The sequence below is a fragment of the Olea europaea genome, unplaced genomic scaffold (assembly GCF_002742605.1).
Source record: "Olea europaea var. sylvestris unplaced genomic scaffold, O_europaea_v1 scaffold2547, whole genome shotgun sequence".
NCBI lineage: Eukaryota > Viridiplantae > Streptophyta > Magnoliopsida > Lamiales > Oleaceae > Olea > Olea europaea.
The window spans coordinates 62,329-78,479 of record NW_019243741.1 but is presented as its reverse complement, the minus strand read 5'-3'; the positions used below and the strand labels follow the sequence as shown (position 1 = coordinate 78,479).

The following is a 16,151-nucleotide window of genomic DNA, read 5'->3' as shown; positions in this document are numbered from 1 at the left end:
TGATTTTTTGATCGTTAGAAGAAAAGTGAGGTCCACATGAGAGAGAGGAAGTCAAAAATTATAGCTGAAATAGTAAAATAACGATTTAAAAATCAATTTTTTAGGATAAAAAATCCCTCCCAAACAGACTCTGTATCACATAAAAATAGAGAAAGGATCTATACGCAACCCTGAATTGACGTTTGAAATCTTGTTTACACGTCTTGAATCCTTTTTTCCCCCTTTTATATATCCTAATTCTATATGTCATCCTTTTTTTCTCTTTTTACAGGTAATAAATTTGACAAATAGTATATTTATTTCGAACATATTAAAGAAGAATACCTTGTAGTTACGTTAGCAGAAAGAAATTTAGGCCATGTTTGATTGGCAAATCTTTTTCATGAAAAATGGAAATTCTCACTTTCAAGTGATTGAAATGGTTTTTTTTTTTTTTGCCATGGAATTCAAGTTCCATGTTTTCTTGGACTTTGGACTTTTCTAGCTTTTTAGGGAACATGGTGAGAATTGATTTTCCCGGTTACTACAGCATATATGTATTTTTTTTTTCTTTTTTTTGTTGGCAAAGTTAACAAATTCTAAAAATTATTGTAAAAAAAATATTTCCCTTTAATTGACAATTTTCATATAAAACAAAACCAAACGAAAACCAAAAGTAAATGATTTTCTTGAATTTTTTTTTTTTTGCAATGGAAACAAATTTCATCTTCAACACCAGTAAATTCTATCCCTTTAATTGACAATTTTCATGTAAAATAAAGTCAAACGAACATAAAAAAATACTATTATTTCAATATTTTCCTCGTGAAAATTTATATCAATCAAACACAATAATTTACAATTCTCAGAAAAATAATTTCTAGACAATTTAATTCTTTAGAATTCGTTTTCAATTCAATTCAATTCCATCTTTGCAATCAAACGAATCCTTAGATCAGTCTAACAATGCCCTCAGAAATCTTACACGTGGAGCATATTTGGCTATGTTTAAAACTTAATTTATAGAAACGCAATTTATTTTTATTTTTTTATTTTTTTGTAATCAAGTAATTTCGAAAATCTTGTTTGGGAAAATAAATAATTTAATACAAACACAATCCCGCGCAAGAGAATCGAGATTGTACTCAAAGCACGTTCAATCACAAAGGACCAAATTTATGAGGCATTTGTCGTGGATCTCTAACAAATATACATAATAATGTGTACAAAACAGTATCATTCATGAAATGCAATGACTTGTGTCTTCTTTAACGAAGAAAATAAGAATCGACATGCTAAAACGAGAGCAAGACTTCAAATTCTAGCACGAAAAACCGGGTTCACAAGGAACTCAAAGCATTAATAACCGAAAATGCATTTTGCTTATGGAATTTACATGAAAGCTGCTTGATTTCTAAGGATTTACATTTCTTGTCCTCAACCCCCCCCCCCCCCCCCCCCCCCCCCCCCCCCCCGATTCCAATAGTTGAAAGGTGAATGCTAAAACTAGTCGGCCCATGTGATCTTCCCTGTGACTGAGGCAGAAAAATAGGACTTGAAACAGAGAAAAGAAACTGTATGTCAATGAGCTAGGTCCTCACTTCCTATGCGACAATCGAATTGTCAACCATAAGTACGTTGTACTGTTCATATACTCTTGCCCCTTAGTCAATGAGCGAGGTCCTCACTTCCTACGCCAACACTTGAATTGTCAACCATCCGTACGTTGTACTGTTCATACACTCTTGCCCGGTTCTCTGCCCACCATTGTTCTGCTTGTTTTTCACTAAACCGCTTCCGGCTGCATTTCACAATAATAAACACGTTTTTTTTCAGATGTAAAAATCATTCCTGCGATTTTATTTTCTTCAGGTAAAATAATGACCCACCCCTTCCCCTTTTCATTATTACACAACCTAGCAAAGGTAAGGAGAAACAATATATGGTGCCCTGTCAAACTGTCTATTGAGGTGACAACATCAATAACAACCTTATATAACACATTTCCTCGCCGTACTTCGTGGCCTTACACTGGAAAAATGTAACCATGACCATTAATTATAATTAAGGATATTAATACCATGATCATAACTAGGCACAAACAGATCCCACAGTTATATTTTCGGATATCAATAGCGTGAATGTAAATTTGGTCTAACCTTGATGTTCACTGCAAGGGCGAGAATATGGAAAAACTAATTCAGTTTTATGCAGTCACTATGTCATTATACAAATTTATCCAGCAAGTATAAAGCAAGGGATCATAAGATGATATGCCCAAAACAAAGATGGAATAGAGTTCGATGCTACATACCTAAAACGAACTCGTTTAAGATCCTTGCGACCTCCAGGTAAGGAGGTAAGGGTGATATAAACACCAGGTTCGTCTTGCTCTACCCATTCATTCTCATTGTGAGAATCGCTTTCCTTTGTTTTGTTTCCATTTCTTGCCATTGCTTCTAGGTGACCTTGTCTGTTGTGACCAAAGCTGTGGTTACTTGCAATGCTCGGCCCATTAGAAAGTAACTGGTTGCTTAGTTCATTTGATTCCAGTTCCTGGGCAGTTATTTGACCATTCAAACGGACAAGAGAGGCACTTGAAACGTCGTTGGATACAGGAGTGGGGCCAACAGAAGTAAAGGGAGGAGATTTGGTGTTGCGAGCAGAACCCACAGGAAGCCTTTCAGCCATTTCCTTCAGCTATACACGTATAGACAAGAAATTGTTTCAACAAGTGAAGCCATCCATAGGAAGTGTATAATAAACTGAAATAGGAGCCCATATCCAGTTTTTTACAAACCAGAAGGGTAATATAAACCAAAATCAAGCAAAAATCTCATCAAATTAATTTGTCCAATGGAAAAGAAGAAATTGAAAGAGTACGTGTGTCTACTTGGATTAAGTAAAAGTAGTCCTATAAAGACGAGGTCAAGTAACATTATATGTCATCACAACTCCAAAGTAGGACATTAGTTGTCAGAAGCAATTTTCCACCTTAACAATGTGTGTCAAAAACATTTTCAAGGAAAGCCTGCCTATAGCAGCTTTTAGTAAAATGCATCTTTCTACATCTCCAAGGATGAGTTTGATACATCCCAAATCTTTCTCAAGTTGGATTTCATACAGAAAACGTCAACTGCAACAATATAACATATGGCAGCGACTGACAAGGACATATGGAACAGAATTTTTTTTTGACATGCACTTGTCTCAAATGTTCTTGAAAACAAATTGGAATAATCTCTGATTCTGTTCAGGAAATAATGAATCATTTCTATCCTAAGATACGTGCAAACAAACTGGACATTTATATAATTGATGAGCATATATACTGGTCTTACTTGTATGGTAAGTGACTTAATCACTTCTTTGGCTGCTTTGCATTTGGCAGTCTCTTCCCCTGCAATGGCTATTGCCTCCTTCAGCTGTTTAGCAGTTCTTTCTAGCTCTATCTCTTGAAACTGAGCCTTGTGAGTAAGACTCTCCACCTGTGAAAAAAGCACGGTCAGATGTGTGTTTAAGTGGTGCCAACTCAACTTCAAACTGGTGTCAAATCTTCATTAGAGCATAATGGGTGTGCATTTGTCCCCTCGATTAAACATCTTTAGCAAACATTTTAGTATTCAAGCACAGGAAGTGCTACATTCACCCCTACCCAAAAGAATGAAGAGAGAGAGAGAGAGGAAAGGGGGTCGGAAATATTGGTTGTCAAGGACAATGTACCATGCACTGCAAATAACAAGACTCAGTTTTGAGAGGTGGAATGAGACCATTAAAACATATTCATCTGCAGGACTGTATTTACGGCCACAAAATTTAAAGTAATAGTGAACTCACTTTAGCCTTATAAGCATAATTGTCTAATCGAGAACTTCCCTTTAGTGTAATAAAATTTCTTTTAATCACATCTCTTATTCATAACAGGCACCATATAGAGAGGTATTTGCAGAACAGAAGATGTGGATGCATCCATCTATTCTCTTCTTCCATCGTCGAAAAGGATAAAACCTCTGGGACAGATTTGCACAACTCCGTATTATAAACAGACTCATGCTCTCTTCAACATCATCAATTATTTCTAGTATAACCTAGCAGGAAGGACAGTTTCTTTCATACGATGTAACTGCTGATCATTTGAAAAGCATCTTCATCTTTTCCGCAAATTAATAATCCCCATTGCCATTGTAGTGCAAAACATCAACATAAGACAAAAGGAGGTAAAAGAAGGTTGGACAATTAGAAAGCTACAACATAATCAAATGGTAGGCAAGTCAAGATGTACCTGTGCCCTTAGCTTAATGACTTCTTGGCCAAGGCTATCATTTGTCCTTTTAGCCTCATCCAATACAACCTTTGGTGAAGTAAGTCCACCCAAGGTGGGGGTTGGTGTAGTAGAACGTGGAGGACTAGGTCGTCTCGATACAGGTGATGTTGCTCGAGAAACAATTCTTGATCCAGGAACTGAAGCTGAGAAAAATTTCTTGGACGATCCAAATACTGGATTGAAAGATTTAGAGATATTAAAGGCCCCCGACTGAGAACTTCCATTGGGTATGGGTGATACCCGGCTGCTGTTAAATTCCAGTTTTTTGTTTCTCTTTGAAGAGCGGCTCTCCACTTGCTTGAAAGATTCCATTGAAGAAAATCTAACTAGATGGGGATGAGATCTGGTATCCAACTTATTATCTTTGTCAATAAGATCATTTGGACCAACCTGATTCAAACTTCCTCTTCTACTCACAGATGACTGAGATGATGTGTCAGTTTCAATAGCTTTCTTCAATTTGTTGAAACAATTATCACAAACTCGATATGGCTTGCTGGGATTTGGTGCCATAGAAGCCCTCAAAGACTTCTTGGTGCTGCATGAATGACAAAAGACAAGTCCACAGTTATAACAATTGTGACGTTTTCTTTTGAAATTAAATGGTAGACGGCAGCCAGAACACATGGACTGATCAACCCCTGAGACCCATTTATGAAGGCAGATAGCTGCAGTAAAATTAGTACCGCAAGCAATACTTTTGACTTGCTTCTCTTTCAATGTTTCTACTAGAGTTGGAGAATTTCTGTCATTTATATCCCCATGACCCAATCTGCCATTAGCTCCTTTCCCCCATGTATAAACTTCGGTTCTTGAAGTCAGAACAGCAACATGATAGGCACCACAAGCTATCTCCTCAACAAAACACTTTGCAAGTTTTCCTTCAATGCGAGATGGCAGCTTCCCATCAGCTTGAGGGTCCCCTAGTTGTCCATATACAGGACTGCCCATTGTATATACACGGCCCGATGTTGTAAGAGCAACTGTCATGCTATGTCCACAAGCAACCTGGCAAAAGTTTGGTTCAACAAGAGCAGCAACACAGGTTGGAACAAGTTTTGATTCCTTGTCACCATGCCCAAGCCGACCTTTATCCCCATCTCCCCATGTGAAAAGTTTGCCTGAAGAATTACCAGAGCTTGAGTTTGCCACCATAACTTCAACAACAGCAGCAGTGTGCCAAACACCACAAGCTGCCCGTACAGTGCGGAGCCCCTTCAGGGATTCCACTTCTCTAGGTTTTGAAACACTTTTCCGATCACCATGACCAAGAACACCAAAAGTTCCATCTCCGAAAGTAAACAACTGCCCAGCAGAGGTTACAACAGCAGTATGCCAGGGCCCACAGGAAATGGAAGAAACATGTATTCCCTCCAGTGGCCCATTTACCCTTTTCGGCACCCAGTGACTTACTTCATTCCCATGCCCAAGAAGACCACAATGACCATCACCCCAGGTATACAAATCACCAGAAAGAGTGACAGCACAAGTATGATATTCACCACATGCAACTAGTTCAATGTTTGTATTGCTGAGGGCATCAATTAGCTTTGGATGCAAGACATCAGAATCTACACCATGCCCAAGCCTGCCTCCTGACTCCTCACCCCAAGAAAATATCTCTCCTTGTTTGGTCACTAAGGCAGCATGTCGCCCACCACAAGCTATATTCTGAACATCCAGTACAACTGCGGATTCTAACGCTTTAGGCAAGAGTGAATCCATTTTGACACCAGAGCAACTTTCAACCTTGTATGCTCCACCACCCAATATACCATCACCAATGCCTTCTCCCCAGATGTAAACGTCACCCAAGGCATCACCATCACCATGACCAGAACCTTGACTTGACGAGCTTATAGCACTCGAAAGGCTTACTCTAAAGGCATCCATTCCCATTCCTTTCATGTGACCAGGTATGCCATCTGAGCCTCCAGATGATAAGGAATGGATGGAACCACTGGCAGAATCTGAAGGAAAGAAACCCTTGGGAGGCACTGCATATAATATCACATCTGAAAATGCATTGTCCAAACCATTTTTGGGAGGACTTTCATACGGACTGTGAAAGCGAAGTTGATCCGCACCATCCTGCGCAGGTAAAATAGGATTTATAACAACATTATCAAGGACAAAAATGCGCTTATATAGATGTACATCGGTCAATCTGTGTCAAGAAGGGCATATAGCATTTACACGTTTGGACATGGAAAAAAAAGGAAAAAAAGAAGCAACTCACCTTCTGCAAGCTATCACCACTTCCATATGAAGAATGCAGTGGAGAACTTCTTCTAGTGTATGTTCTGGGACTAGTAGCCCCCGATGACATTCCTTCACTCTTTGATTCCGTTCTCCATTTACGTTGATGACCACGTGAAATTAATGCCTTCAGCCCACTAATCCATACCTCTGCTTCTTCCTTGTCTTTGCATATCTACCAAAAAAAGGCATCAAATTGAAGGATAAGATTTCAGACAAGTAACAATGTCATAAACTTCGATTTTTTTCTTAATGGAAGACACGAGAAAAAGTAAAAATGTTGGCCTCAATTCTTTTCAACTGACTTGGATACGATAAAAGAATCCTTTACCAAATCCAGTGATCTGTCATTGTATATCAGAGAAAAGGACTGGTACTCCTTCTCAGGCCGTGGATATCTTTGAAAAATTGGCTGAAGAAAGAAAGATATTAAAATCGCATATAATCAGAACGTAAAGCTAACATGAAACACTAAAGGAAGACATCAAAGACATATTAAAGTTCAGTAATGTCAAAATTCTTTATCATACTTGTTAGCAGGATGACGTATTTTGAACTTCAGTATAACTTATCTATGCATCTTTCAGTTATTTTCTGCATTTTAAGTCCTTTCCAATATATTACAACTTCAAATTTTCACACTGCAGGCAGTTCTCAGCCAAGTAAAGCCAAACACTTAAAAAGATATAAGTCTGGTACCTCGTTTCCACATCAAAGTAAAATATAGTACTTAGTTCTTTTTTCTTTCAATTAATGTTCCCTTTTCTGTGGAAAAGACCCGTATCTATAATTATGATTTTACGTATGGCTTCCGTCGGGATAAATCTGACCCCTTCCCCTGTTCCCGCCTACGTATATAGGATATTTTAAGAAGTGCACATCTTTCTTGTTTAGTTGCCATCGTTGAGTTTGGAACCCTGAACAGACTGTCGCTGCAACTCGTTTGCATGAAGCTGGAATCGCTAGTAATCGCCGATCAGCCATACGGCGGTGAATTTGGGATTCCATCATATTCATACATAGTGAAGTTTTACCCCGGATTCCCACAAAAGAAAATCCTCTGAAACTCTTCGTTTATACCGTAGTGATATTTTTTGTTTCTCTCTTCATCTTTGGATTCCTATCTAATGATCCAGGACATAATCCTGGCCGTGAAGAATAAAATCCAAAGGGTTTTTCCTTGGTTAATTTTCAAATTTTCTTAGGATTTTATCTATTTCACACGTTTAACTAAGATTTCAAAAATTTGAATCATTCAATAAGCAGTCTAGGACTATCGAAATGTGCTTGTAGGTGTCATAAGAAAAACACACACATGCCAGTTTTGCGAACAAGAAGATGAACTATAGTGAATAGACATGTTTCAAAGCTTTTGCATTCCAGATTTGAAACAGTCGTCTATCAAGAAGAAGATACCCTATTAATATTACCACATTTTGCATTTCATAGACTACTTGTAATATAGTTTCCATGTAACTCCTACAGTAGCTCAAAATGGCCCATGGCAATACTAAGTTCCTAAGTTATGTAAATGATTTTCCCAGCCAAAAATTTAGGTCTCAATGAAAGGGGGTGGGGCTTGAAGAAAGCAGAGAAGAATGAACTTAAAGAATTAAGGCTTTTTGGTATTTCTTCTTCATGTGAAAAAACCATAAGATGATTCGAATCACTTTAGAGGGTTACTGTCAGTTTAAAACTCGAGAATTATTCAAAACATAATTCAGCAAAATGATGTTCATATACCCCTCAACATCACAATAAAAACTCTAAAATCCGTTAACCGCGGTTCTAATTATTTAGATACAAAAGAGCGATAAAAGAAGTATGATTAAGGCATATATTGTGACACAGGAAATTTGAGGTAAGTTGCAAACACTGAAAACATTTGGTAGACCTGGTCATCAACTATGGGTGTGAAAAGGCAGGAAACTCTAATTTTTTCTGAACATCTTAAATTGGCATTGTGTTTAAATGCTTACTGCATCCGCGGTAATACCCACCGACCATGCAATTAACGCATGTGAAGTATGTTTATGTTTCTCGTCCTTGTGCCTCATGTAGCAAATACCATTTTTCAATGGAATTTTATCAAAATATCACTTATTAACTAGGAAGTAATAAATTACGCAATGCATAATTTTTTTTTTTTATGTCTCACATGAAAGAACATTGAGTTTCATTTTGATGCTTGATTACATAAATTAACATTTAGAAGTGTCTCTTATTAATCAAGAACCAACACTTGTCTAGGTTATTCAGTTCTATTGTTTATCTCTAGATGGATTCAAAGGAGTGCCAGACATATTACCAAGAATATCCAAAAAGGGTCAATGTCCGACACAAATATGTAGCAATTTTTTGGAGGGACCATGCTTGTTCAAAAGGCTAATCTTCCTTGGATAACCCAACCTCAACCACCATCAACATTCGAGAATATCCATTATGACCATGAAAGGAAAAAAAGTCACAGCCACACCTTCTTTTTATTTTTATAGATAATCAAATATTTTATTAATCATGGATAATATATAGGCATTGTATTATCAATTTATACAAAAAAGAAAATACATAAAATTGGGCAACCCGTCTATACAAATGGTAGCCACAACATTAAACCAAATATATAGTGTCAAATAAAATAATTCTTTAATCTGTTCTGTTGTCCGTACATGATCATCAAAACAGCGACTGTTTCTCTCCCTCCACACACATCATACGATGCATCCTGGAATAAGGTTCTAAACAAGTTTGCTATCCTTATTACAAAATTTTCTCCTCCATGCCTTCAATACATCTCCCATACGCCGTGGTAAAACCCAATCCATATGTTGAGAAGCCAAAATATCGTTCCACAGCAAACGAACGATGTCACAATGATGGAACAAGTGGTCAATCGTCTCTCCATTCCATCTACACATATAACATCAATCTGTAACATAAAAACCCCTTATTCAGAGGTTATCCCCCATTGACACATGTCCCCTCACAACCCTCCTGATAAGCCTAAAATCCCCAGTTAAATTCACGTATACAAGACGCAAGAAACCGAGCAAGCACATGGGGGAGCTAACTATATAACAGCATGGCACAATAGTAGTTTCTAGAATAAAGCTAGGGTCACTTTGTGGTCAGAAGTTGTTAGTCATTTTTGTTGAATGTTAGTTAGAAGCGGGGTATATGTAAGGGTGTGGGAAGAAAGGCGAGAGTAGAAAATGTTTAGTGAAAAGGAGCGGGATCACAGTTTGAGTGTTGAGTATCATTTATCTCATTCCTTGTGTATTTTTCATGACATTGAATAGAATTCGGAAAAATTCCCAAAGTACATCTTCTTCCACTCCTTGGTTCTAATCTAGTCTTGCAGCTAGGAGACTAATATCGACATATCATCCCATCACATCCATAGTAAAAATGCCATCCGTCTGCAAGTCTTCATCCTCCAACCTATAAATTTTAGCAAAGCAACACGGGCGGCTATGCCTGGCCGGGTGCTAGCTTCGCTGCTGGTGAGGATTTGTTGGACTTCGATTCGGTGAAGAAGCCAGCTTCCTAATCGTCTGTCAAGCCAAGATTTGTCATGTCCGCCCCATAATTGACACGCGTACTCCGGCCGGAATGGAGAGTCCGAGCATCACATGGTTACTCTACTGCCCTGGTGGTTTCTTGTGTTTGCTTTCACTAGATGGGGTTTTAGGGGTGTTCCATTGCAAAAATCACTTTGAAAATGAGTTCAATACCAATGGAAGCTTTCCTCTAATCAACATTGTACTACAGGTTAATGAAGAGTGGGACGTGTCATCATTTTTCAGGAATGCAGATATTAAATGAAAAAAGAACAGGGGAAATAGATAACTACATCTGACAATAAAGCCAAAAGAGATGATAAATGGACATGCAGTATAAAACTGGATACCACTGATCTGTATCTCTTTGTTTCTGAATCCATGAAAAGTTACATCAATCAGAATTCAGAAAACCCCAACTTGCACCAAATTTGAACCATCAACAAATACATACCGTCTGTTAGCTAATAAATTTTCATTAGAAAGGTATAACATATATTAACATTCAGTTTTGAACCACAATAATTTTAACACCAAATATCAATGTACACAAGCCATCAGGTTCTCACAGACTTGGATAAATGGTGGCAGAGTAATAATTAGAAAAGTTACTTCCAAGGCAGGAAACTTACTGTGCGCTGTCCAGATATGATTCTGGACACGTGGTTCAATTTAAGATGTTTCTCCTCTTTATCGGAAAACCAAATTAGAACAGACTCGTCCTGAAACCAAGCACAACCAGCGAATGGATTTTCAGAGCATTATCAACCTTTTGTATGGGAGCAAAGAAACATAAATTAATCTTTGGTATCACAGTGGAAAAGAAGCAACTAAAAAATGGCTGACAAAAAAAATATTCAAAGAAATGCAATATGTGAAGGTACAGAAATACGTCCAGTGAAGACATGACTTCCTAATAAATTACCCGTGAAATTCACCCTAAATATTTACAATAAATCCTTCACACAAGTGCAAGAAAAGTGCTCCAACATCCATCTCAAATCGTAATATTTTGCAGTGTCTGGCACAACAAAATCGGTAACCACTGCCTTCAGCCAATCAGTGATTTACTTTTTGGGTTAGATCAGGTGATGAACCCAGACATGGAAACAGAAACAAAAATCTCGCAGTCAGATCATGTTTTAGTCTTCGCATAGTCAAGACTAGCATATAAGATTATCAATTGCAATTGAAAGAATCTAGACGTGGTCAAAACAGAGCATGCATAATAGTTTTATAAATCTGAAAATATCATTTTACACCGAAGCTTGAGTAAAAATTTCCCATCAAATTAATTAGCAACAACGCTTTAGTACTCATGTAACTATTAACTTCTATCGTATTGGATTTGGTAAGATTTCCAACATCAATTGTTACAAATTTTGCTGCTAATCACAGTAAGCAATCTTGTTCGGGACTAGTATCGTGCAAATTTAAATGAAATCCAAACTTCTACATATAGATTCCTCTCACAATAATTGTGAAAATCAGAATGATCAAAGTGGATGCAAATATCATCTTAGGCTCAACTTTGTAACAGTATATTGAGGAAAAAAGATGCACTAAAGCAGAAAGTAAAAGAACAGATAAGTGTCCGCAAATACATCATTTTGGGAAAGAACTGAGACTTACATTTGCAAGTCGAAAGGGACAAAACTTCGGTTTCCCTCTTCTTCCATACTTGAGTAAGTGTGCGCCTTTCTTAAGAGCAGTTATGGCCTGTTGTAAAGATCAGCTAATAACCAAATTAAACATAAACAAGCATGTTTGCCATGAGAAAGAAACTGGATTGTGCAATTTATCCAAATAAAGACCAATGAGACAAGTACAGATTAAGGAAAATAATGTACTTCCATGGTAAATAATCAAAAGAAAAATTGCAACCACATTATTAGCTGTGCATAAACTTTTATCGAGAATTAGATCTACGACATGAGAGTCACATCACTAAAGCTTGCAATCGATCCTAAGTCATAAAAGTTTCATCATGGGAAAATCAGAAGGTAAAGAAAAAGGGAACAAATTTTACAAATGACTGGTGTCATGGGTGACAGCTTGGTCTTTGCAGGAGCTTAGTGGAAGAGAAAAGATTAACCCATTGAAATCATGAAGGACTGACAGATATAAATATGACATGCTACAACTTTTGACTAAATAAACTATATCATCTTTTTGCAAAAAAAAAAGAAAAAAAAATGCCAATTTAATGCTGGGACTAGCCTGATAGGATTAACATAGATGCCAGAAAACATTTACAGACAGCTGAGGAACTTTCGAGGAACTATTATGTATATATTTAGTTTCAAATTGTTTTAAATTTCAATTACACCTTAACGTTAGTTAATTTGTAGTTTGCTATCTAGTTGCTGGTTCATAAATTTATGGCATAAAGTGTAAAAAAGCAATGGAAACGCGAAAGGGAAAAAGCACATAGCATTGGGACCTTAAAAGGAAATACAATAAGTGCAAGAGAAACCAAATAAAGGAAATCTTTGCAAAATCCTGGAGTAGTTTATTCAGTTTCCTTTTCCTTCTGTAAAAGGGCAGTGAAAGAACAAAATTGTCACTGATTGAAAGCATTGATAATAACACTTGAAAACAATATGTTAATACATTTATCAATCTGAAAATCGCTACTATTTGATGTGTGGTGATAGTTTATTAGCATGATCTTCAATATAAAACCAAAAAAAAAGGCCCCATTCTTGCTCAAAAAATGTATGAAATATTCATATGAACATAAAGCACGACAAATTTAAAATATAAAAGCCAAAAATTCCACTATTAGTACTTACACACTTTCCAGCATCCAAATTAGCTTAATTTAACGGAATGAGAAGTAATCTAAAATCAACGAACAATTGGACTGGATAACTGTTCAAAGTCTCACTAAAAGCAGAATAAGTTTAAGCTCTAAGCAAACAGTAACTAAAACTTGGGACTGAAATTTATTTACTCCAGGTGGTGGTTGTAGTACCTGTTCGATGTCTCTCTCGACGGGCCCACCAGCTCTGCTGGTGTCAGAATTGTTCATTCTATCGACGATTCGTGACATCAGATAACGAATTTCCACTTCCCCAAACAAGCCCTAAATCTAAACCCCACATTCATCAATCACACTCATCCAATACACCTTCTCCGTTAAGCTTCCTTTAATGACAGCTGAAACAAAAACTGTATAAATTCCACCAAATGCAACTTGATACAGGCCAAAAACGGGTATTCCTGTAATTTTGGAGATCAATTGTCGGCTACTCTAAGCTCGATTTTTCTCCGCGTGTCAGTTGAGTGTGAGCGAGATCAGAAAAAGTGTAGAGAGAGAGAGAGAGAGAGAGAGAGNCTAAGCTCGATTTTTCTCCGCGTGTCAGTTGAGTGTGAGCGAGATCAGAAAAAGTGTAGAGAGAGAGAGAGAGAGAGAGAGAGAGTATAATCTATGAGATTTTTGATCTGAGAATTACCAGTTTGGCAAAAGTGCATATTTTTTATGCTGCTCAGATAAATTTTAACTTGCTTATTTGTTACCTTGAGAGTCTGCATGTAACGTGGTTGACTCAAAATTCACGCATGTAGAAAATATAAAAATAAAAAAATCCTTTTCGATGTTAAAATTAATCTTTAAAACTAATAATTCAGATGAGTCTACTACAATTTCAGATTACAAATTTTATATTCAATCGATACATTAAAAATAAAAAATTATTTTATTTATTTAGCTAATAAAATATTAACAAAGAAATAGCGATTGATAATTTATTCTCAGTATGATATAGGATCAAGTATTTGATTATTTATTTTGCAGTAATTTTCAAGAGGAAAAAAATGGTTTAACCAGATTGACACGTTTTATATAAAAGTTTTAAATCTGTATTGTTTTGTTATAATCAATAATTTAAAAGTTAGTATAACACATTCTTAAAGAAGTATTGCTTAATAGATAAAAATCATTAAATAACATATTACTCTGTTGAATTCATATATTAATAATACCAATAAGTCCAAATATATTTCAATACCTATCAACAAGGATTTTACAAATAGGTTAATTCAAGATTATGCCACCCATGTACAGGCATTCTAATATATGTATAGATCATTTTAAAAGCTCTCTGATCTACAATTTTCTAATTTAAATAAGAAGGAGTTGGTTGAGAGTCGCCTCTACGACGTCTTTCTTGTGGGTTTAAATTTTCAAGTATCATCTTTGAAGTGATTGAGTAGTCCAAAAGAGATCCCAACAAACTTGTGGTGGATATTATCAATTCGAGTTGAAGAATCTTTTATAGAATTTTTGATTAAATAATATTGAGAAGGAAGATCAAAGAGTTATTCCATTTTCCTAGTTACTCAAACTAGTGTTCTGTTAGGTGACAGAGTTCGATTATAGAGACTATCGTTGTTGACTATTTATAGCTTGAATTTTCCATGAAGAATATATCTTGAGCATTTATTTATCTTTTTTCAGATGAAGTTGGAAAAGAAAAAACTACTTTCAAAATGGTAAAAAGTTTTATAAATTTACAATAGCGATACTTGGTAGTGATCATGGTGGCGGAGATGTCCATGACGTTGTTAGTGCATATACTTTATTAAAGATCTAAGTTTAAACTTTAAAGCGAGGTTTTTCAATGCGCAGTATTAGACAAATGTCAAGATGTTTTGGTGTCTTATTTATTATAAAATTGTGCACATTGATGCTTTCTGAAAAAAATTGAAGTTGTTAGAATAAACTCATTTGCCTGATGACCTAAAAGAGAGGGTGGGAAATTTCCCTTTTATGTTAGAATGAGTATGTCAGAGGGATATTCACGAAGGTGATCATTTCGCTAATAACAAAAAGTTGTTATAGGGTGGATATGTGGCGATACAATATCCTAAAATCATGGATCAAATAATGTGGCACCTATCCTTTCTACATTGACTTGACTATGGAGTCACGTTGTACGATCCAACGCGCTCTACAACTCTTCATTTTATTTGAGTTTGAGATTCACAGTAAAAGGTATAATTTGAATTTATATGTATATATAATCAAAATGTCTAATTGATAATGACCAAAACCATGAGCTATGCACTTTTTGAAAAAGAAGAATGAACCACAAATCAAAATCATGGTACCTTCATGAAACAATTGGTCCCATATTTTCACATCCTTTAGTGGGCTCATGTGCTTATCAGCAGTGCCCACAAAAAATAATCAGCTTATTTTTGTGGTCCTCGAAGCTTTTTCTCTTTTTCCACGGCTTATGCATTGAACTATTAGTTGAATATACATGTGGCATGTGAATTTAAAGATTAGCTTTAGGAAAGGCATTGTGAAAATCTTACTTTTAGTATAGTAAGAACGTGGATTAATTAGCACGGGGCTGTGTATACTCAACGGGTGAGTAGGCTTTTGACTAAACAAGGATCTCTGTTGGATAAAAATTGTTGTGTTTGTATTTAATTTTTGCGTTTGAATGTTTGATCACAATTCAATCCGGGATCATATAGCATACAATTTTCTTAATTTTATCATGAAACGCTAAAAAAATGTTAATCTGCATTTTACTAGATAATATACAAAGATGTTGAGCAAAATTTACCAAGTACATAAATAATTTTGAGGGTAAACAACTCTTTTTGTAAAATAAGAAAGTTACTTATTTAGATAATAATATCTATTTTGTTGTCAAAATAAGTATTTTTCCACTTTTGAATTATAGAATAACTCAATATTTTACTTTTTGAATAAATATTACTTTTTTTTTTTTTGAAATTCAAATAAATTTGATTGACTTATGAGTTGAACCAACATGCTCTAAGAAAGATAAAAGAAATTAAAAAATTTATTAATAACAATGCTTAATACTACGTGTTTAACAATTAATATGTATATGGATAAGACGTATTATAATACTTTGGAGGAATTTTTACATGTTTTCTATTTTTCTTTCTTAAATATTTCGAACCCTATTCAACCACGAAAATAGAAAATGAGATGAGATGAGATATGAAAAGTACCTATCTTTTTGAAATTTGACGGGTCTAGC

At 35.8% G+C, this 16,151-nt stretch overlaps 1 protein-coding gene across 2 annotated transcripts; it reads right to left on the bottom strand.

The window, feature by feature from the left end:
• Window positions 1-1,452: 1,452 nt before the first annotated feature.
• On the bottom strand, window positions 1,453-13,463 carry LOC111382679 (PH, RCC1 and FYVE domains-containing protein 1-like). Of its 2 annotated transcripts, XM_023006718.1 has the most exons (9): window positions 13,100-13,463; window positions 11,755-11,841; window positions 10,755-10,844; window positions 6,894-6,974; window positions 6,543-6,737; window positions 4,262-6,394; window positions 3,321-3,467; window positions 2,294-2,679; window positions 1,453-1,780 (listed from the first exon to the last, which is right to left on the bottom strand). In XM_023006718.1, the coding sequence occupies exons 1-9, from the start codon at window positions 13,175-13,177 to the stop codon at window positions 1,648-1,650; spliced, it is 3,330 nt and encodes a 1,109-aa protein (XP_022862486.1). In that variant the 5' UTR covers window positions 13,178-13,463; the 3' UTR covers window positions 1,453-1,647. The 2 variants fall into 2 exon arrangements, with proteins under 2 accessions (XP_022862486.1, XP_022862487.1); XM_023006719.1 differs by lacking the exons at window positions 1,453-1,780; window positions 2,294-2,679; window positions 3,321-3,467 and adding an exon at window positions 3,476-4,130.
• Window positions 13,464-16,151: the final 2,688 nt, after the last annotated feature.

Bases quoted from the DNA above. Each gene is read 5' to 3' on its own strand.
- LOC111382679 (XM_023006718.1), bottom strand. From the start codon at position 13,177: ATGTCACGAATCGTCGATAGAATGAACAATTCTGACACCAGCAGAGCT. The intron at 11,842-13,099 runs GTACTACAACCA...TCTTTACAACAG, and splicing joins TCGAGAGAGACATCGAACAG to GCCATAACTGCTCTTAAGAA. The intron at 1,781-2,293 runs GTATGTAGCATC...TGTGAAATGCAG, and splicing joins CTTAAACGAGTTCGTTTTAG to CCGGAAGCGGTTTAGTGAAA.